We start from the raw sequence: 23,075 nt of genomic DNA, 5'->3' as shown, positions 1-23,075 counted from the left end.
TTAAAACTGAACCACTCAGACATTTTGTGTACATCAGCCATTGGTGATCGCAGCAGACAAAAGGTCAAGCTGCGCACTTCCTCAGCTTCCTCTTTTAACACCTCCAGATCACCTTTGTTTATCGGAGGTGTACAGTGCACTTACTGAACACTGAAGACCATAAGATGTAGCAGCAGAAGTGGATCATTCCGTCATGTCCACTCCCCCACTCGTAGCAGATCAGAGCATCCTCAACTCCACTTTCCTGTCATTTCCCCATAATGGGAGGTGCTGGCCTGGTGGTGTTATCACTAGACTCTGAATCCAGGCACCTAAGTCATTCTCTGGACATCTGGGTTCAAATCCTGCCATGACAGAATTCCATTGTTAGTGGAATTTGCTTTCAATTGAGGAAAACGTTCAGAATTAGGAGCCTAATGATGACTATAGGAAACCATCGCTGATTGTCAGGAAAAACCCACTAATGCCCTTTCGGGAAGGAAACTGCCATCCTCACCTGGTCTGGCCAACATGTGATTCCAGACCCACAGCAATGGGGTTGGCTCTTCCCTGCCCTCTGGATAATTAGGGATGGGCAATAAATGCTGGCCAGGCCAGTGACACCTGTAGCCTTTGAAGAAAACATAAAAACCTTGAATTCTGTCACCAATTAAAACTCTCCTTAATGTTGTCCTTAGTGATGGACAACACTGTGGTAAAGAAATCCACAGATTCACTCCCCTCTTAGAGAGGAAATTTCCCCTCAGCTCTATTTTAAATGTCAAGATTAGAGTGGTGCTGGAAAAGCACAGCAGGTCAGGCAGCATCCGAGGAGCAGGAAAATTGATGTTTCGGGCAAAAGCCCTTCACCAGGAATGAGGCATTTTAAATGTGCAACCCCTTATTCTGAGATGATGGCTATTGGGCGGAGAGTCTCTCACAAGGGGAAACAACCTTTCCATATTTACCCTGCCAAAGACCCCGAATGATCTGATATGTTTCAATAAGGCCATCTCTCATTCTTTAAAACTGCAACTTGCTGCAGAAATCCCACGAGGGGATGATGATAGTGCTCAGCAACACTTGTGTCTAGCTGCAGCCTGTCTTCCTGTTGTTCGGTTCAGCCTTATCTCTCGGACCCCCCCGCCCGCCTGCCTTCCCACTCAATGGGCTCCACAAACACACTGTGAAAGCTGACTTTGTTCTCAGTGGAAACCTAGCCCCACCTGCTGGACAAGGCTGCAGTTACTAGTCCTCCCTGATGGATCTCCTTGTCCTCACTCAGCAGAAGTGATCCGTTCAGACTGAGCTTTCTTTCACAAGTTAAACAAAATGACCGAGCTGCTGCTGCCATTTCATTTAACCCCTCGCTGTGAATTCCTAACGATATTCAATGAAAGGTTTTCAAGCAGTAGGTGTATGAGCTTCGGTAACGAGAGTCTGGCTTTGGCTAAGACGGAGACTAAGGAAGGTAGAAAAGGCTGACATTCCTAGTAAGGGGAATAGGGTTCAGTTAGAGGGGAAATTAGAAAAGCAGAATTAAAGGAGGAAGTAACAGTGCAGAACTCAGGGGAGGTTTATTAAAGTCTCCAGCACAGACACAAATAGGACAGTGTGTATGGAAAGGGTTAGCAATCAAACTTCAAGCATACCGGACAAACAAATGACAATGAGAAGAGGGACGGTTAATACAGGACTAAAGGTGTTATATTTGAATGCACACAGTATAAGGAATAAAGTAAATGAGCTTGTGGCGCAGATTGAAATTGGTAGATATGATGTGGTGAGCATCACGGAGAAGCAGCTGCAAAAGGTTCAGGATAATCAAAGATGTACATCCTATCGAAAAGATAGGCAGGTGGGCTGAGGATGTGGGGTTGCCTTATTGGTAAAAAATTAAGTTAAAGCAATAGTAAGAAACGAAGTAGGGTGTAAAACCTGTGTGGGTAGAACTGAGGAACTGTAAAGCTAAAAACACCATATGTACGGGCCTCCAAACAATAATCAGAAGCTGGGGTGCAAGATACACCAGGAACTAGAAAACGTGTCGGAAAGGCAAAGTTACAGTGATCATGGGGGATATGCAGGTGGACTGGGAAAATCAGGTTGGCAGTGGATCGCAAGAAAAGGAATTTGTGGAATGTCTATGAGATGGCTTTTTGGAGCAGCTTGTGGAGGAGCCCATTAGGGAACAGGCAATACTGGATTTAGTGTTGTGCAGACTTGATAAGGGAGCTTAAGGTGAAGGGACCCTTAGGAGGCAGTGATCATAAAATGATCGAATTTACTCTGCAATTTGAGGGGGAGAAGATACAATCAGAGGTAACGGTGTTACAGCTGAATAAAGGCAATGACACAACCAATAGGGGGGGGAGCTTGGTAGAATTGATCGGGAGAGGAGCCGAGCAGGAAAGATAATGGAACAGCAATGGCAGGAGTTTCTGGTAGTCATGCAGGAGATACAACAGGGATTCATCCCGCAGAAAAAGAAGCGTGTACAGGGAGAATGATGCAACCATGGCTGACCAGGGAAGTCGGGGACAGCATAAAAGTGAAACAGAAAGCATATAAAGTAGTGAAACACAGTGGAAGTTGGGAATCTTAAAGACCAACAGAGGGCAACAAAAAAGAGAAATAAGGAGGGAGAAGATTAAATATGGGGGGTCAGCTAGCCAGTAATATAAAAGAAGACTGTAAGAGTTTCTTTCGATATATAAAGGGCAAAAGAGAGCCAAAAGTGGACATTGGGCCACTGGAAAATGACACTGGAGACATAGTAGTATGAAACAAGGAGATGACTGAAGAACTGAATAATAACTTTGTCTCAGTCTTCATGGTGGAAGACAAGTAATATCCCAAAAATCCAAGAGAGCGAGGGGACAGAGCTGAGTATGGTGGCCATCACCAAGGAGAAGGTGCTAGAAAAGCTGAATGGCCTGAAGGTGGAGAAATCACCTGGACCAGAGGGGCTACACCCCAGAGTTCGAAGGGAGCTAGCTGAAAAGATAGTGGAGGAGATAGCGGTGACCTTTCAGGAATAGCTAGAATCAGAGAGGGTCCCAGAGGACTGGTAAACTGCTAACGTGACTCCTCTCTTTGAAAAGAGAGTACAGCTGAAGATGGAAAATTATAGACAAATTAGTCTAACCTCAGCCATAGCAAAGATACTGGAATCCATCATGATAGATGAGATTTCTGAATATTTGGGAGTGTATGGTAAAATAGGGCAGAGTCAGCATGTTTTCATCAAGGGGAGGTCATGCCTGACAAATCTGCTAGAATCTTTGAGGATGTAACGAGCAGGATAGACCAAGAAGAGCCAATGGATGTCATTTCCCTGGACTGCAAGAAGGCCAATGCCACACAGGAGGCTGCTGAATAAGGTAAAGAGTCAGAGACAAGGTGCTAGCATGGACAGAAGCTTGGCTGTCTGGCAGAAAGCAGAGGGTGGGAATAAAAGGATCCTTCTCAGGATGGCAGCTGGTGACAAGTGGTGTTCCGCAAGGCTCAGTTTCGGGATCACAACATTTCACTTTATATATTAACGATCTAGGTGAAGGAACTGAGGGCATTCTGGGTAAGTTTGCAGATGATACAAAGATAGGCAGAGGGACAGGTAGCATTAAGGAGGTGGGGAGGTTGCAGAAGGATTTGGACAGGTTAGGAGAGTGGGCAAAGAAATGACATGTAGATTACAACATGGGAAAGTGTGATGTCATGTACTTTGATAGGAAGAAGAGAGGCATGGACTATTTTCTAAATGGGTCAAAATTCAGAATTCTGAAGTGCAGAGACACTTGGGAGTTGTGGTCCAGGATTCTCTCAAGGTAAACTTGCAGGCTGAGTCAGTAGTTAGGAAGGCAAATGCAATGATGGCATTTATTTTGAGAGGACTTGAATATAAAAGCAGAGACATACTTCTGAGGCTCTAGAAGGCTCTGGAAACGTCTTCAGCCAGAGAGTGGGGAATCTGTGGAACTCACTGCCACAGAAATCTGTGGAGGCCAGAGCATTGAGTATATGTAAGATGCAGATAGATAGGTTCTTGATTCTCAGGGGGATCAAGGGTTATGGGGAGAAAATGAAAGAATGGGGATGAGGAACTTATCAGGTGTGATTGAATGGCAGAGCAGACTGGATGGGCTGAATGGTCTAATACCTGCTCCAACGCCTGATGGTCTTATGGTCGTATCCCATGCAGATATTCAGAATTATGAAGGACATTTGATTGTGAGAACTTGTTTCCAGTGGCAGGAAGGACAGGAATAAGAGGCAGGATCCAACCAGATCACCTGTACTGACTCTCCTTTGTCTCATGTGCTTGTATCCCCTCAAAGAATTCAAACAGATTTGTCAGGAATGACATTGTGCTGACTTAGTCCTGTTTTACCATGCACTTCCAAACCTTCTACTATCTCATCCTTAATAACAGACTCTAAAATCTTACCCACACCAAAGGTCAGACTAACCAGCTTCTACTCTCCTGTCTTCTGCCTCCCTCCCTTCTTAAATTACATTAGCCATTTTCCTGTTGTCTAGAACCTTCCCTGACTCCAATGATTCCTGAATGATCACACTAATGGCTGTACAATCTCCTGAGCTATCTCCTTCAGAACCCTGGGGTGTAGCCCATCTGGTCCAGGTGATGTATCCACCATCAGACTTTTCAGCTTCTCTAGCACCTCCTCCTGAGTGATGGCCACTACACTCACCTCTGCCCCTGATTCTCTTGAGTACCTGTTTAGTTGATCTACCATTTCTTTTTTCTTCTCCAGCCTCATTTTCCAGTGGTCCAATGTCCAAGAGGCAAGGGCAAGAGACCATGGGAAGCAGAGGTGTTGTTACTTGTAGTATCTTAGGAATCAAAGCTGGTAAGAAGTCCTGAGTAGCTGAGAAGGCAATGGTAGCTTATTGCAACTTTGGAGGAACCAAAGAGTGTTCCTCCATATTTCTAATAGGTCAGTGTTGGTTGTGAGGATCTTGGGACTCACAGGAGCCCCAGGAGCCATTTGGTAACTGGGAATGGAGGTGAAGGAAGCCCACAAGCAGTACTTGCTTGGTGCAATTGAGAGCTTGGAGTTCAGTGAAAACTAGGGGCAAAGCCAGCTTTGTGGAGGTAGCTGTCTGTGAAAGAACTGAAATTATGCCTTGGGTTGGCCCCGGAATACCACCTGAAGAATCCAAAGGAGGGTAGACGCAGGAAAAGAGAATGAATCATTGGGATATGAGTTGTCATTGAGATAGAGCAAGGAGGAGTGGCTTTGAGGAAGCATCAAGGCATTGAAAGTGATCATTTGGAGTCTCTCAATAAGGAGACAAAATTTTGTGAGATTTGGTGACACAAAGTGCTACCGATAACTGAGGGAGTTCCAGAGAAATCCATAGGATCTGACTACGGCTGCTATTGTGACCAGTCATATCTGCTAAAGACCATCAGCCTGACAACAACTTGCTGATTGGTTCCTGGGTAGTCAATGATCATGTGGCTGTGAATGACACTTTGAGAAACCTTTGGCCTCCTGAAAGGACGGGTGATTGAGTGAAGATACCTGAAGAAAGCCATTGTATTTCTGTATCCAGTTGATGCTGCCTGTTGCCTTTAGCCAGACAGGAAAAGATGGCAGATGTTCTTCCTTCAAGAGCATTCAAGAATCAGATGTGTTTTTCCAACAATTGACAATGGAGTCATGGGCTTCAGTCCAGTGGACAGGCAGGGTAAATTAGGGAATGCTGTGTGTTTTAATTACATTTTGTGGTGATCTCAGTGATTGTTAGGTTAAAGGATCAGAACACTTTCCCAAATGGGTAATATCAGTTTACAACCAGGAACCAGGAATGTCAACATTGAGGCATCCCACTCCACCTTGTGTACAGCTGTGGGTAGCGAAGGATTATTTTTAGTGTACGATTACATTTTTTGACAGGAGTCAGAAGCACAATTTTCTTTCCCTAGGAAGGAGTTTTAAGTAGTTCAAGGGGCACTTATGGTGCAGTGGTAGCGTCCCTACCTCTGAGCCTAAGAATCTGGTTCATTCCCACCTGCTCCAGAGGTGTGTATTAACATTTCTGCACAGGTTGATTAGAAGTTTTGTTGTATAATACAGGGAAGGAGTTACCTCAATGTGAATGTTTAGTTTGTGCAAATACTAGGTCAGCAGTGTTTGGATCAAGATCTGTAGGTGGTTGAAAGCTGAGCAAGTCTAAGCTCTCAGTTTTATGACTACTCATTCAAGAAGATTTCACAATTTACATGAAAGAATTGGGAAGCACCAGTTGAGTCAAACTTAAAGATTTGAGTTAGAGCAGTAATCTCTCTGGATTTGATGCTTTATAGGGATGGGGATGGGAATAGATGAAAACTTAACTGCATTTTAAGAGTTTTCAAACTGTGTTATATTTTTGGTGGCTTTGTTTATTTCATTTTACCATTTTCCCTATGATGGAATAAACATTTGTTGTAAAAGAGATTCTTCAGCCTTGTGCTTCTGTTTCAATGAAAGGTAAAGTCACCACAGTCTTTTCAGACCAGACCAGAGCTCTCTCATTAGAGGGAGATGATTGGTGGCGATTTAACCTGAAGTGAGGGGGGAGATTGAGAAGGAGAGTCCTTCATGGTAATCTCAGCTGGTGTGGGAATGGAACCACACTGTTGGCATCAGGCTGAATGACTAATCAGCTATCCAGCCAGCTGAGCTAACTGACCCCAAGGCGATTGCCATGTTCAAATAAAAGGGAATGATCCATCAAATCAGGTTACCTTTTGTGATCTGACTTATCCACTAGTAACATTGGGGACCTTTTGTGTGTGTGTGTGTGTGTGTGACTGTACTTCTGTGTGTTTGAGTGTGTGTGCACAAAGATGTGTAAGAGTGAGTGTGTCTGTGTGTGCAAAATATTTGAGTGTATGCCTGAATGTATGAGTGTGTGTGTGTGTGTATGTGAGTGTATGTGTGTGAGTGTGAGTGTGTGTATGTGAGTGTGTGTGTGTGAATGTGTGTGTGTGAGTCTGTGTGTGATGTGAGTGTGTGTGAATGTAAGTGTGTGTGAGTGTAAGTGTGTGCTGTTAATGTGTAAACTGACAGCCATGGGGCTGGAAGCTGCTGTAACCCTCTCTCTGCTCCCTGCCGTAGGTCTGGTGTCTGGGGAATGAGAGCCGATACCACATTAACCGGACAGTGGTGGGCACAGCGCTGTCCGTCGTCATCCCATCTCTCACCCCTGGGGTGCGCTATCGTGTCGAGGTGGCAGCCAGCAACAGAGCAGGCCATGGGGTGAAGAGTGAAGCTCAGTACATTCAGCTTGGTGAGTGAGTGTGTGTGTCCCAATCAGCTTGTGTTCCTGAGCTGACAGTGAGCAGTCCCTCTGCCTGAAACATGCCGCTATCTGTTTGGGTAAATGTGAACTTGCTGTGTTTTTACTCTCTCATCAGCCATCCATTACTGCCACTGACTGGTTTCTGATTCTGCCAATGTCTCTGTGATGCTTTCCTCGTTGGCATCTCAGCTTGGGAATTTGACATCATCTCGTTTGGGAATCAACAGTGAATAAAAATGCACTTGAGCTGAAAGGCTGACCAAGAAAGAATCCTAAAATCTCTCTCTCTCTGTCTCTCTCTCTTTCTCTCTCTCTCTCTCTCTCTCTGTCTCTCTCTGTTTCTCTGTCTGTTTATCTCCCTCGCTTTGTTAATCTGCTCTTATTTCTCTCTTTCCGTTTCACTCTGTCTGACTCTGTCAGTCTCTCTCTGTCTCCTTCTCTGTTTCTTTCCCCATGTCTGCCTGCCTCCTTCTGTCCATCCACTTCTCTTTGTCTCCTGTCTGTCTCTTTCAGTCTCTCACACACTGTCTTTCCCTGTGTCAGCTTTTCTGAACTCTCTGTGTGTCTGTCTCACTCTGCTCAGTCTCTATCCCTGTGTCTGCCTCTCTATCGTTACCTCTCAGTTTCTCTCCATCCATATCAACCATTCTCTCCATCCTGATCTTCTTCACTCTCCCACCCTCTTTCTCAGTTTTTGTCCCCAGTCCTATCCACCTCTTCTGAGGATGGTTCAGTCTAATGTTACTGGGCCAGTGATCCAGAACTCCAGGCTATTGTTCTGAGGACATGGATTTGAAACCTGCAGCACCTTGCCCCCAAACATCCCAACCTCCCTGACATGGCAGATGGCAAAATTTGAAGTCAATAAAATTCTGGAATAGAAAGATGGTCTAATGGTGAACCATTGCTGATTCTTGGAAAATCCCATCTGGTTCACTAATGTCATTACCTGACATCCTTACCTGGTCTGGCCTACAGGTGACTCCAGTCCCACAGCAATGTAGCTGATTCTCAATTGGCCTGCAATTAGGGATAGACAATAAATGCTGGTTTGGCCAGTGATGTCCTCATCCCACCAATCATTGTTTGTTTTAATTGCAAGTCTGAAATGTTCACTCCATTTTTCTCTTCCTGGACGTGTTGCATTTTCTGAGTCTTTGTTTGCGATTTCAAGAATCTACAATATTTTAACGTGTCATTTTCATGACAGGATAACCTGCAGAAACTTACTCAGTTGCATCATCCAGTGGGCAGCACCTGACTGTTTATATCAGAAAATCAGCTGGTCTCAATAAGGCACTACCCCCCCAGTAATGGCAGCTTTCTCTGAACCTGCTTTCGTATTCTCCCGCAGATTCTTTCGGAAGACTGAGCCCAGAGCAGTCGGATGACCAGGTCAGCCTATCCCAGCAGATTTCCGATGTGGTGAAACAGCCGGCATTCATCGCTGGGATTGGTGCGGCATGTTGGATCATCCTGATGGTCTTCAGTATCTGGCTGTACCGACACCGAAAGAAACGCAGCGGTTTAACCAGCAGCTACGCTGGTATGAGGAAAGGTGACGTGGTTTTCCCTTCACTGTGTAGGGGTAGAGGGAGCTTTATGTTGTATTTAATCCTGTGCTGTCCCTGTCCTGGGAGTATTTGATGGGGACAGTGTAGAGGGAGCTTTACTCTGTATCTAATCCCGTACTGTCCCTGTCCTGGGAGTGTTTGATGGGGACAGTGTAGAGGGAGCTTTACCCTGTATCTAACTCCATGCTGTCCCTGTCCTGGGAATGTTTGATGGGGACACTGTAGAGACAGCTTTACCCTGTATCTAACTCCATGCTGTCCCTGTCCTGGGAATGTTTGATGGGGACAGTGTAGAGGCAGCTTTACTCAGTATCTAACCCTGTGCTTCTCTGTCCTGGGAGCATTTGATGGGGACAGTGTAGAGGGAGATTTAATTTCAGTGTAGTGAGAGTATTATTTTCAGTTTACTGCCAGTTGAAGAGAGTAGAGATGGTTTGACCTGTGTGTAGCTGCTGCTGTTCATGAGGCACAGATACACCATCAGTGCTGTCAGGGAGGCAATTCCAGGATTTTCACCCAGTGACAGTGAAAGAACAGTGATATATTTCCAAATCAGGATGGTCAGTGGCTTGGAAGGGAACTCGCAGGGTGTGGTGTTCCCATGTATCTGCTGCCCTTGTCCTTCCAGATGGAAGTGGTCATGGGTTTGGAAGGCGCTGTGTAAGCATCCTCAGTGAGTCACTGTCATGAATCTTCGATATAGACACATTGCTGCAGCTGAGCATCAGTGGTGGAGGGGGTGAATGTTAAAGGTGCCTCTCCGCGCATCCACTTTGCCCCTCACTTCCCACTCTTCACCTGCTCCCTCCTTATCCCTCATCCCCCAACATACCTGCCCCTCCCTCTCATCCTTGTGCCAACATTGTCCTAACACTCCCAATTCCCAAAACATTTTCCTCACTACCCAAAGCCCCTATGGCCTCCCCTGGCCCTTAGCATGTCCCTCACTCTCACGGCAACACACTCCCTGTACTGTAATCTCCCTGAGCTGAGGGCAACATTCTAATGTTAAATATGTCTTAAAGCCATCCATTCAATTTTTTTTGTCATTTCTGTGCTTTGAATCCTAATGCTCACTGCTCTGCTCTGTCACTCTGATCACAAATCTCAATCTCTTTTTCCCATGTGGATGAGCTCACATGCCTCCACACTGAATTCTCTGTGTTGATCTTTTGCCTGGTCCTGACAGTGTCTGGTTCCTGCATCATTTGCCATACCAGCTAATTTTACACTGTCCACAAACATTGACAAACAGCCTTCGATTCTTCATTAGAATCCATTCAACAAGGTCAGTGTCAGACAGACAACACACCCAAGCAAACTATCAGCACTGTTCTCCTCTTTTCCTACCTTTGTTTAATGTCACTGGGTTTTGTTTATTGATATTTGATCTAGATCTCCCTGTCTTACATAAGTACCACTCTGTGAATTTACCTCAGCTTTCTCTGATTGCATTTCCTTCACAGTTCCTTTCCATCTTTGTCCTGATTGATATGGACTCTTCATTTCCCTGTTTATTAATTATTAATTACTGCTAAAGCTCTTTTCCCCTTCACCTCTCCTGAATAAAATGACCCCTGACTTTACTGAAACTAATTTCAAATTCTACAGAAAATGAAACCTGATTCCCTCCTCCACCCATTCAGTCATAATGTTCCTAGTTTGTGTAATTTCGATAGTCCATTGTCAGTGTGTATATGGGTGTGTGATGAGTGTCTAGGTGTGTGTGTGTGTGTGTAGGTGTTTTTTAAGTGTATGTGTGTCTGGGTGTGCATGTGTCTTCATGTGTGTGTGTGCCTGGGCATGTTTTTGAAGAGGGTGTATGTTCACATGTGTGTGTGCATGAGTGTGTGTATGTGTTCATATGTGTGCCTGTATATAATGTAAAAGTTGTGTATGTATATGTGTGTCTGCATATGTTTGTGTGTGTATAATTGTAAATAACATATATGCACATGTCTCTCTCTATTTGAGTGTGTATGTGTGACTATTTATATGTGTGTGTATGTATATATCAGTTTATAAATATTTACCTATTTCTGAATGTATCTCTGGGTGAAATCTTATAGTCGTTAGAATGACATGAGCTGTAAATGGAAATCTGTTTGGATTGGGTGAGAATCTAAGAGAACCTATTTCAATATTTCGACCACCCCAATGAAGTTCTCTAATGGAGTTCAGGACATCAAGATGAGATTCCCAGCAGGCAGAGGCAAGTTATTTGTTAAAGAGGGATTATCACTTGTTAATTACCTTACTTACTGCCCATCTCCCCTCATTAACATGGAGCTATCTATCCCACCACCAGCCATAAACTAGACGCTGAGAATTCTTGCCTCACCAGACTGAGCGGGCACCTGGCCAAGTCAGATCATAGCTCGCTCCAAAGGACCTCCATGTTAGACACTGGGCACCAACATCTGAGGACACACTCCATCAACACCAGCCACACACAGCCCACATCCACGCACATTGGCATCTGACATGTGCCAGCCTTGAAGAGCCCTCATGACACCTCTCTGATCCATTTACAGTCTGACTCTACCCCTCAGGCTGCCTGCTAACTCTCACTGTAACACTGCAGGAAGGGCACTGTGTGCTGAGGGACATATACCCAGCTCAGGGAGTGCACCAGGTGTATCTCCATCCTCTTCACTCACTCTCACAGTGCTCACTCACTCACTCTCACAGTGCTCGCTCACTCACTCTCACAGTGCTCACTCACTCACTCTCACAGTGCTCGCTCACTCACTCTCACAGTGCTCGCTCACTCACTCTCACAGTGCTCGCTCACTCACTCTCACAGTGCTCGCTCACTCACTCTCACAGTGCTCACTCACTCACTCTCACAGTGCTCACTCACTCACTCTCACAGTGCTCACCCACTCTCACTCTCACAGTGCTCACTACTCACTCACTCACTCTCACAGTGCTCACTGCTCACTCACTCACTCTCACAGTGCTCACTACTCACTCTCACAGTGCTCACTACTCACTCACTCTCACAGTGCTCACTGCTCACTCTCACAGTGCTCACTGCTCACTCACTCACTCTCACAGTGCTCACTACTCACTCACTCACTCTCACAGTGCTCACTACTCACTCACTCACTCTCACAGTGCTCACTCACTCACTCTCAGCGTGCTCACTTACTCCCTCACTCCCACAGTGCTCACTTACTCACTCACTCACTCTCAGTCGGAGATCCCAGGCTCACATGATTGCTGTCCTGCCTTGCCTTTTACCACAGACACAAAGCCAGGAAGCTTGTCATGGTTGTCAATGTTTGTCTCTGTCGAGTCGAGAGAGAGAGAGAGAGAATGTCAGCCCAGTAAGTCAATAAAACCATTCCAGGGACATAGACACAGTCAGTCAGTCACTCGGAGTGGCTGGAGTCAGGACCCTCTCCTTGTAATGTTGAGGAGCTGAATGTTGGATAGCCCACCACCCACCTTGGCTCATTGTGCCGTATTGTGGGCATTTTCCCCCGATACATGAGAGAGGTGGGTATTAAGGGGTGATGAAACTGGGTGTGTCAGCTGTTAGTGTTGGTGGGAGTTGGAGAGTGTTCTGAGTGAGGGAGTGGGCAGCACAGAGTGATATCGGGGTGTGGGTGACAGTGAGTGAGGGAGGATGCTACAGGTAATAGTGAGAGGGCTGGAGCAGGAGGCTTGCTGGGAGCTAGGTCAGTAGCAGATGGTGATCCATACCCTGACAAGCCATTGAGCTCTGGGCATTCCTCCAGATGGCAGAGACTGCACTGACCCAGGCAACAACCACAGATCAGGCCGATGATGGTGTGCAATTGTCAAATTCTGGGGTTTTGAAGGATGGAGATGCCACACTGTCCATCAGGGCCTCCAGGTCCCTGCCAACAAAACACCACCATTCCCCCCCCCCCCCCCCCCCCCCCCCCCCCCCCCCCCACCGTCTGCCATCTCAGGGACAAATGTCACGACTGACTCAGGGCAGCTCTGCTCTGATGGTGCCCGTCTGTGCGCTCGCTGACTATCTGAAGAGGTTAAAAATCACACACACCAGGTTATAGTCCAACAGGTTTAATTGGAAGCACACTAGCTTTCGGAGCGACGCTCCTTCATCAGGTGATTGTGGAGGGCTTGATCGTAACACAGAATTTATAGCAAAATTTGCAGTGTGATAAAACTGAAATTATACATTGAAGAACTGATGATCTGTTAAGCCTTTCATCTGTTAGAATACAGTGATAGTTTCACTTCTTTCATGTGTAAATCACAAAACCCTTTTTTTTAAAGATGCATTCTCGGGTTAGCTGTTAACAATGGTGATAGCTAGACAATATGTTGAAAGTGTTAGCCCCCTGTGTTCTCTGTCTATGACCTGATGTTTAGATTGATTCCAATCTAAAAAGTGAGATAACGGAGTTTTACATAAATTCATGCAGTTTTTGAGTTCAGAGTTCTACATGAATGTATGTGGTTTTTGAGCAAAGTGCAATGTAACTCTGCAAGTACAAATTCACCCCACAAAATATATGTGTGCATGTGGGTCTTTGTCTGTGTGTGTGTGTGTGTGTGTGTAGTGAGTGCAGACTGTCTTAAGTCTGTGAGGGGGTGCATGTGTGGGAGTGAGTGTGTCGATAAGGGTGTGTGTGGGTGTCTGTGTGCGTGTCTGTGTGTACCTGTGCCCGTGTGTATGTGAGAGTGTGTGTCTGTAGGAATATCTGTGTGTGTGTGTAGTGTATTGGTGGTCACCTGTAATGTGACATGAACCCAAGGTCCCGGTTGAGGTCCTCCCTACGGGTACCAAACTTAGCTATCAGCCTCTGCTCGGCCACTTTCCTCTGCTGCCTGTCCTGAAGTCCACCTTGGAGAAGCGTCGCTCTGAAAGCTAGTGCTTCCAATTAAACCTGTTGGACTATAACCTGGTGTTGTGTGATTTTTAACTTTGTACACCCCAGTCCAACACAAGCATCTCTGAATCATATCTAAAGAGGGATACCTGTCTGTTCTGGGATATCCCGGCAGTGGGAGGTTATTGTGGCTGGACCAAGTTGTATAATGAAGAGAGAATCAGACATGAGGGGTACGCTGGAGAATGGGCAGGTCATTAATGAGGTGAGTTTAGTAAAATGCAGGGGGAATACTCACTCAGCTGTGAGGAGAGAAACCAACCGTGAGACTGGTACATTTGAGGATGGGCCACCGGACCAGAAACGTTAACTCTGATTTCTCGCTCCACAGATGTTGCCAGACCTGCTGAGCTTTTCCAGCAATTTCTTTTTTTCTTTATGAAACTTGATAGTATTGACCCTTAGCCAAAACAATATAAGAATCACTCTCGTGTGTCAACATGGTTGTAAATACGTACCTGTACATGGAGGTTTGCAGGTGTATCTGTATATGAGTGTGTATATGTATCCATATCTGCATTTGTATATCTGTGCGAGAGACTTGGTCATCATTGTGAATCTCCCTGTAGTTGAATAATTTCTTCACGTCCATCATCATTATCCTCGTGAATACCCTCAGACTCGAAGAGACTGAGTGAAGAGCATCCATAGTTTGAATCATCTCCATGAGATTAACCTGGGCACAACCATCTTCAGAATGAAAGAGGGACACATGCGTTTGTAATGAGGTCAGATACCAGCTGTTCAGAGTCAGAGAGTCACAGAGATGTACAGCACGGAAACAGACCCTTCGGTCCAACCCGTCCATGCCGACCGGATATCCCAACCTAATTTAGTCCACCTGCCAGCACCCGGCCCATATCTCTCCAGTACCTTTTACAGTTGCAGTAAGACTTCTCTACCCTTAAACTCCAACTCTGGCTCCTATTCTCCTAAACCCCCAATCCCTTCAGGGACCTTGACTCATTTCTCTCTATGCAGACCCATCTATCAACACCACTCCTCCTGCCCATCTAGCACATGCTGCTGTACCATGCTAACCCTCCCTAACCCCAACCCTCAGCTTCTGTGCCACCTTCTCCAGCTCTCCAATGCCCTCATATTACCCATGGTTTCCAATGGCCAAATGCCCAATTTGATGTTGAGTAATGAGGTGGTTGCACCACGTTCCTCATTATCTTTCCTTTGTGTCTCCTTTGATGCACGACAAAGTTATTTATCAAAGGAACACACAGGTAACTGCGGTTATTCCTATTCATATACCCATCCAAATGCCTTTTAAATGTTGCAATTGTACCAGCCTCCACCACTTCCTCTGGCATTTCATTCCATACACGTACCACCCTCTGCATGAAAAAGTTGCCCCATAGGTCTCTTTCCCCTCTCACCCTAAACCTATGCCCTCTAGTTTTGGACTCCCCCACCCCAGGGAAAAGACCTTGTCTATTTACCCCATCCATGCCCGAATTGATTTTATAAACCTCTATAAGGTCACCCCTCAGCCTCTGAAGGCCCCAGTCGATTCAGCCTCTCCCTGTAGCTCAAACCCTCCAATAAAGAGATTCAATAACGAGAGGTCATGCTTTTAAGGTGAGAGGTGGAAAGTTTAAGGGGGATACATGCGGCAAGTACTTTACACAGAGGGTGGTGGGTGTCTGGAAGGCGTTGCCAGCAGAGGTGGTAGAGGCAGGCACGGTAGATTCATTTAAGATGCATCTAAACCGATGCAGGAGTAGGTGGGGAGCAGAGGGATACAGATGCTTAGGAATTGGGCGACAGGTTTAGACAGTAGATTTGGATCGGCTCAGGCTTAGAGGGCCGAAGAGCCTGTTCCTGGGCTGTACATTTTCTCTGTTCTTTTTCCTATCCTTTGTTTAATTGCTCACTCACTCCCAACCACCTGTTTTTAAAAAGCTCCTTTCACATTCCCATCAAACCACCAAATTGTTCATCCCCAGTTCTTTTTTCAAAGAAATACTGTCATTGCAAACACAACTTGTTTGTCTCCAACTTCATCCTCTCCACCCTCCCCCTCCCGAAAATAATTTTGAACAACATCCCGCTTTGTTTCTTTCTACAATATTGTAACCACAGTTACCTGTGTGTTCCTTTGATAAATAACTTTGTCGTGCATCAAAGGAGATACAAAAGAAAGATGACAAAGGAACCTGTTAAATGAGGAACATGGTGCAACCACCTCATTACTCAACATCAAATTGGGCATTTGGCCATTGGAAACGATGGGTAATATGAGGGCATTGGAGAGCTGGAGAAGGTGGCACAGAAGCTGAGGGTTGGGGTTAGGGAGGGTTAGCATGGTACAGCAGCATGTGCTAGATGGGCAGGAGGAGTGGTGTTGATAGATGGGTCTGCATAGAGAGAAATGAGTCAAGGTCCCTGAAGGGTTTGGGTTTAGGAGAATAGGAGCCAGAGTTGGAGTTTAAGGGTAGAGAAGTCTTACTGCAACTGTAAAAGGTACTGGGAAGACCAGTCTTGAAATACTGTGGGCAGTTCTGGTCCCCCTTATTTAAGGAAAGATATCATTTCATTGGAGGCAGCTCAGAGAAGGTTCACTAGGATGATCCCTGGGATGGAGGGATTATCTTATGAGCAGAGACCAAACAGTTTGGAGTTTAGAAGAATTTGAGGTGATCTCATTGAAACATTTAGGATTCTTAAGGGGCTTGATAGGGTGAATCCTGAGAGGATGTTTCCCCTCATTGGAGAGTCTGGGGACACAGGGCACCAAAATAAAGGGGTGCCAATGTAAGACTGAGATGAGGAGGGATTTCTTCTCTCAAAGGGTTGTGAGTCTTTACAATTCCTTGCCTCAGAGAGCTGTGGGGACAAAGTCCTTGGGGATATTTAAGGCTGAGATCGATTCTTGATCAGTCGGGGAATCAAGGGTTATAAGGAAAGGGCAGAAAAGTGGAGAGGAGGAACATCTGGGATCAGCCATTATCCTATTGACTGGTGGAACAGGCTGAATGGGCCAAAGGGTCTACTTCTGCTCCTGTTTCTTATGGTCTTAGGATTTGTCATAGATCTGAAGCTGAGAAGCTGCAAAAATGGTTGAGACAAATTGGTGGACAGTATGGGTGGAATGGGCCAAATGGCCTCTTCACACTTAGATACTGACAGTCTCCTCACTGAGAGAGTTCAGCGGTGACTTGCACTGTCTCAATAATGTATTATGTGCAGTTAGAATGAGAGTTCACTAGGTATTACAGAACCTAAATATTGCTGGAAAGAGATTTGGCATCAAAATATTCCACCTGGTACTCATCAGGACTAATGCAAGAATGCCAAATTTCCAACCACCACAACAACTTACTGCTCATTGGTTCGCAAGTCAATTCTAATTGGTTGAGGTGTTGCTGTGGAGAAAGCCCTAGGGTTCCTCAAATTCAAAAAGGAGCAAGACTTGAACATATTCCTTTTGTTTGCAGAGCACTGATCCCCACCCCACCCCCCCACAGAGTGTCTGTCACTTCCAACAAACATAAAGGAGTCACATCATCACCTTGACTGATTATCTTTTATTTAGTGCTCAGAGAAACCCAACAGTGCAGAAAGAGGCCATTTGGCCCATCAGGTCTGCACCAACCTTCCAAAGAGCATCCCACCCAGACCCAAGCTTCCACCTTCCCTACAATCCTGTATTCCCAGGCTAATCCACCGAGCCTGCACATCCCTGGACATCATGGGCCAATCCACCTAACCTTTGGCACATCTTTGGACTGTGGGAGGAAATTCATGCAGACATGGGGAAAACTTGAAGACTTCACACAGATAGTCACCCAAGGCTAGAATCGAACCTGGGTCCCTGGTGCTCTGAGGCAGCAGTGCTAACCACTGAGGCACCATGCTGCCAACTTGGTGTAGTTAGTAGTGCCTTCACAGTTCTACTGCGAGGTATTTGTATGAGTCGTGTTTTACAGTTAAGCAGCATCCTGTATAAGTTTCAGTGCCCGTATGATGCCAGGTACATAGCCCGAGTCCCAACCATTGGCTGATCCAATCAAGCAGTATGTAAGCTACTGAACATATGAAGAATACAGGCTGTACACAACCAGCCTATGTTTGCAAAGCACAAAAGAAAACAATTACTGTTAGCTGGGATTCCATGATTGAGCAACTTTGGTGTTAATAGTTGATTGTGATTGTTTGAATATGGCACTTTTACAATTTGTCCTGAGAGCAAAATATAAAACTTAATTGTCTCTTTACAATAAAACAGCAATAGTGTAGAACTCCTGCAGGGACAAGTAGCATCATTACAACCTCCATTGTTTCCAACTCTTCATCTTTTTATTCTTGACACTCCTTTTTCTCTTCGCTTCCTGGTCAATATTTAAATGTATTCTGTTTCATTTCTTTAGCTCAGGCATAAGAGTGAAACAATGTCCTAAATTAGAAAGAATGCAGGAAACACAGAGCCTGATTTAATGGAGGATTTAATGAACACGGTTCCTCATTTAATGGAGAATTTAATAAATGTAGTCCCTGATTTAATAAACTATACAGTAAATACAGTCCCTGATTTAATGGAGGATTAATAAATGTAGTCCCTGATTTAATAAACTATACAGTAAATACAGTCCCTGATTTAATGGAGGATTAATAAATGTAGTCCCTGATTCAATAAACTACACAGTAAACACAGTCCCTGATTTAATGGATGATTAATAAATGTAGTCCCTGATTTAATTAACTATATAGTAAACACAGTCCCTGATTTAATAGATGATACAGTAAACACAGTCCCTGATTCACTTAGAACAAAACAGCACAGGAACAGACCCTTCAGCCCACTGTGTCTGTGCAAACTGAAGTAAACACCGTCCCTGATTTAATAGAGGATTTGGTGAACACACCCTGACTTATTTTAGAATATTGAGCAAGTCTTTTTTTTTAAGATGTATCTGACACCCAAATTGAAAGCAGGAAGCAAATTTGAAGATGTCGAATCCCCATGTGACTATAAACATGGACGAGTAGGTTCAAGCTGAGGAAAGAGATGGAAAAGACTGGTATTGTTCACTCATGGTGGGCTGATGGATTCCTGGCTTGACAGAGCAGTGAGGGGAATCCCTGGAATCCATTGTAGGATCTTCAATCAGCTTTGGTGTCTCTGAACCGCTGTCAGGATTTCTGCTCTTTAACCTGACTGTCTTAACATAAGGGGGGAACTGTCAGCGAGCTTGGAATTATTGAGTGTCCAGATGGGATTGAGGAGTTAATCACATTTTGCCTGAAATTCTATTGGTGCATGGACAGATTGAGCAATCATTGAATTCCCCGGAGTTTGGGATGGAGAGGAACTGTAGGTAGAATGAGTTTGAATTTCATCTTGCAGATTTGTTTTGTCACAACAATTTACAAATGCCTCCCCCACTTCCTACAGTCAGATAACCTCTCTTTTGCTTCTTTCTTTCAGTCCCCTCTTTCACATTCACACCGACAGGTAAATATTCCAGTTTCTTTCATGTTTTCCTGCGCTGGGATGTTGTTACCTTGCTGTTATGATGCTGCCTTCTGTTCCTGGACAGCTTCCCCCACAACTCTGGCTCAACCTTGTTTCGAGACTAATTTTTAACATTATTGACCAACAGTGAACATCTGTGTGAGATTCTCAGTTCATCGTCAAATTTTAAACCTGCCTTTCTGAACAGCAAGGTCTCAAGATTTCAATGGGGTTCTGATGTAGACCAGCTAACATCTGATGGGATAGCAGAGAAGACCCAAAGGGTTGAATGGTTTCTTCATAGAATCGTACAGTGCAGAAAGAGGCCACTCTGCCCATCATTCCTCCACTGACTTTGTGAACGTGTCCAACACACTGTTCTTTCTCCAAGGACTTGCACTTGCTCCTGTATTGTCAGCCTTTTGAGATCTATCTGTTCTGGCCCTTTTCTGTCACCTCCCTGCATCTTACTCACCCCGAGAATGTTACTGAGCATAATGGACCAGGGTTAGAGTGCATGTGTGCACAGAGACAAGGTGATTTGACTGGAGTTTCTTTGGCTGAGGGGAAATGTTTAACAAAAACTGACTGGACTTTTTCTCTCAACCTAACCATATGATGAGCACTGGTCTGACAGAGAAGCCTGATCTTTGTGCCAGTGACTTGAAGGGGACTACTGCTTGTATATGGACTGCACTGATACTGGGAACACTGGTCCTGACGTTGACATAGTTAAACAACCTTTTTGGACATGGGCATCCCTGGCTAGATGAGCATTTGTTACCCGTCCATAGTTGCTCCTTGAGAAGGTGGGGGTGAGCTGCCTTCTTGAACCGCTGCAGTCCATGTGCTGTAGGTTGACCCACAAAGCCCTTGGAGGGAGTTCCAGGGTCTTGACCCACCGACAGTGAAGGAATGATGATATTTGTCCAAGTCAGGACGGTGAGTGACTTGGCGGGGAATTTGCAACCGGTGTTGTTCCCATGTACCTACTGCCCTTGTCCTTCCAGATGGAAGTGGTGACGGGTTTGAAAGGTGCTGTCTATGGACCTTTAGTGAATTCCTGCAGTGCATCTTGTAGATAGTACACACTGCTGCCACTGAGCATCGGTGTGAAGAGAGCGGCTGTTTGTGGATGTGGTGTCAATCAAGCAGACGACTTTGACCTGGATGGTGTCAAGCTTCTTGAGTGCTGTTGGAGCTGCACCCATCCAGGCAAGTGAGGAGCATTCCAGCACACTCTTGCCTTATGCCTTGTAGATAGTGGACAGGCTTTGGGGAGTCAGGAGGTGAGTAACGCACCTCTGTAATCCTAACTTCTAACCTGCTCTTGTAGCCGCTGTGTTTATGTGGTGAGTCCAGTTGAGTTTATGGTCAATGATTTGTCCCTTGTAGATAGTGCACAGGCCTTGGGGAGAGTTAAGAGCTGAGTTACTCATTGCGGTATTCCTTGCTACTGACTTGGTTTCATAATATTTGTGTAGAAGGCCCATTTACATACGCTGCTATTAAGGCGATCAAATGAAGAAGTGCTCATCCCGTTCTTAGTTCGGACTGTGGTTCTTCATTGCTGTGGGGCTCAGGAACCAACAAATAATCTGTGAGGAGCAGCACGAGAAGAAACTGGTATTATTTCCAGCAACAAACAAAAACAGAAGCTGCTGGAGAAACACAGCATCTGTGCACCAAGAATCGGAGCTAAAGTTTCCGATCCAGTGACCCTTCATCAGTAGCAGCTAGGAAATCATAAAATTGTACTGGTGCAGAAAAAGGCCAGTCTGCCCATTGTGTCTGTGCTGGCTCTCCAAATCACGGAATCCCAAAACAGGAGTAGGTGATGAGTCGACACTGACCCTCCAAGAGCATCCCACCCAGTCTCACGTTTCTACCCTATCCCTGTAATCCCACAGTTCCCATGGCTAACCCACCTAGCCTGCGCAATATGGGTAATTTAGCACGGCCAATCCACCTACCCTTTGGGAGAAAACTGGAACAACCAGAGGTATCGGAGCTGGCTCAGTGGTTAGCACTGCTGCCTCACAGCACCAGGGGCCCGGGTTCGATTCCAGCCTCAGGCGATTGTCTGTGTGGAGTTTGCACATTCTCCCTGTGAGTGCTCCGGTTTCCTCCCACAATCCAAAGATGTGCAGGTTAGGTGAATTGGAGATGCTGAATTGCCTGTAGCGTCCAGGTGCATTATTCAGGGTGGTAGGTGGGGAAGTGGGTCACTCTTCAGAGGGTTGGTGTGGACTTGTTGGGCCAAATGGCCTGTTTCCACACTATGAATCCCACACAGACACGAGGAGAATGTGCAAACTCCACACAGACAGTTGCCTGAGGCAGGAATCAAACCCGGATCCCTGGCACTGTGAGCCACTGTGCCATCCTAAGGGTAACATAGCACCCTATGATGCTATATTAATTCTGTCATCAGCGTAATATGGCATCCTAGGGTGTTATATTACTCTGATGACGGAAGCTGGGGAGGAAAAGGAGTGAACAGATACAACATTACAGCACAGTACAATACAGGCCCTTCAGCCCTCGATGTTGTGCTGACCTGTGGAACTGAAGCTGAAGCCCATTTAACCCACACTATTCCATTCTCGTCCATATGCCTACCCAGTGACCATTTAAATGACCTTAAAGTTGGCAAGTCTACTGCTGTTGCAGGCAGTGCGTTCCACGCCCCCTATTACTCTCTGAGTAAAGAAACTACCTCTGACATCTGTCCTATATCTATCACCCCTCAACTTAAAGCTATGTCCCCTCGTGCTAGCCATCACCATCTGAGGAAAAAGGCTCTCCCTGTCCACCCTATCTAACCCTCTGATTATCTTATATGTTTCAATTAAGTCACCTCTCAACCTTCTTATCTCTAATGAAAACACCCTCAAGTCCTTCAGCCTCTTCTAGTAAAACCTTCCCTCCATACCAGGCAACATCCTAGTAAATCTCCTCTGAACCCTTTCCAAAACTTCCACATCCTTGCGGTGACCAGAACTGTGTGCAATACTCCCAAGTGCGGCTGCACCAGAGTTTTGTACAGCTGCAGCATGACCTTGTGGCTCTGAAACTCAATCCCTCTCCCAATAAAAGCTAACACACCATATGCCTTCACAACAACCTGGGTGGCAACTTTCAGGGACCTATGGAAATAGACACCGAGATCTCTCCGAGATAGATGGAGATAGAGCAGAAAGGATAGACAGACAAGGGAATTGTTGATAGTAAGCCAGGGAAGACGAGAAGCGATAGGTAGGTGATAATGGGACTGTGAGTGGATGAAAATGGCTTGGCTGTGATGAAAGAACTTCATGCCTTAACAGGCCCAGGGTGTGAGGTGGGTAGGATATGGAAGGAGCTGAGAGTGTGTTGCTGGAAAAGCACAACAGGTCAGGCAGCATCTGAGGAGCAGGAAAATTGACGTTTCGGTCAAAAGCCCTTCATTAGGAATGTGGAAGGAGCTGCTCAGATCCAAAAGTTGTTAAAGTCAATATTGAGTCCTTCCAGCGGTAAGGCCCTGTTATGAAATGAGTCACTTTCAGCACAGTCATCTTACTTTCCACCACTCTCAGCCCCATTATCACCTTCTCTTCTGCCCTGCTTACTGTCAACAATCCCTTTTTCTGCTTAACATTCTTTCTTTCTCTCTCTGGGCTGTGTCTCCATCTCCTTTTCTTGCCCCAGCCCCTGATATTAGCATGTTGACGACTTCCCAGTGGCAATCAGTTCTGAGTGAGGAAAGGTCACTGGACATGAAATGTGAACTCTGCTTTCCTTCAACAGACCTGCTGTGTTTCTCCAGCACTTTCTGCTTTTCGTTTGCTTCAGATCCTCAGCCCCTGC

The 23,075-nt window shown here is 45.6% G+C and overlaps 1 protein-coding gene across 5 annotated transcripts in view; it reads left to right on the top strand.

Annotated features, from left to right (window-relative positions):
* The window catches only part of robo1 (roundabout, axon guidance receptor, homolog 1 (Drosophila)), a 682,199-nt gene that overhangs the window by 616,862 nt on the left and 42,262 nt on the right, over nucleotides 1–23,075 (top strand). For 4 of the 5 annotated variants that reach the window (XM_072585788.1, XM_072585790.1, XM_072585791.1 and 1 more), the window contains 3 exons: nucleotides 7,110–7,281; nucleotides 8,648–8,851; nucleotides 19,200–19,226. In XM_072585788.1, the coding sequence (XP_072441889.1) occupies nucleotides 7,110–7,281; nucleotides 8,648–8,851; nucleotides 19,200–19,226 (403 nt within the window). The remainder of the gene's footprint in view (nucleotides 1–7,109; nucleotides 7,282–8,647; nucleotides 8,852–19,199; nucleotides 19,227–23,075) is intronic. The other variant, XM_072585789.1, reaches the window with a different exon arrangement.

The sequence above is a fragment of the Chiloscyllium punctatum genome, chromosome 15 (assembly GCF_047496795.1).
Source record: "Chiloscyllium punctatum isolate Juve2018m chromosome 15, sChiPun1.3, whole genome shotgun sequence".
Classification (NCBI taxonomy): domain Eukaryota; kingdom Metazoa; phylum Chordata; class Chondrichthyes; order Orectolobiformes; family Hemiscylliidae; genus Chiloscyllium; species Chiloscyllium punctatum.
This window is presented reverse-complemented; position numbering and strand designations above follow the sequence as displayed.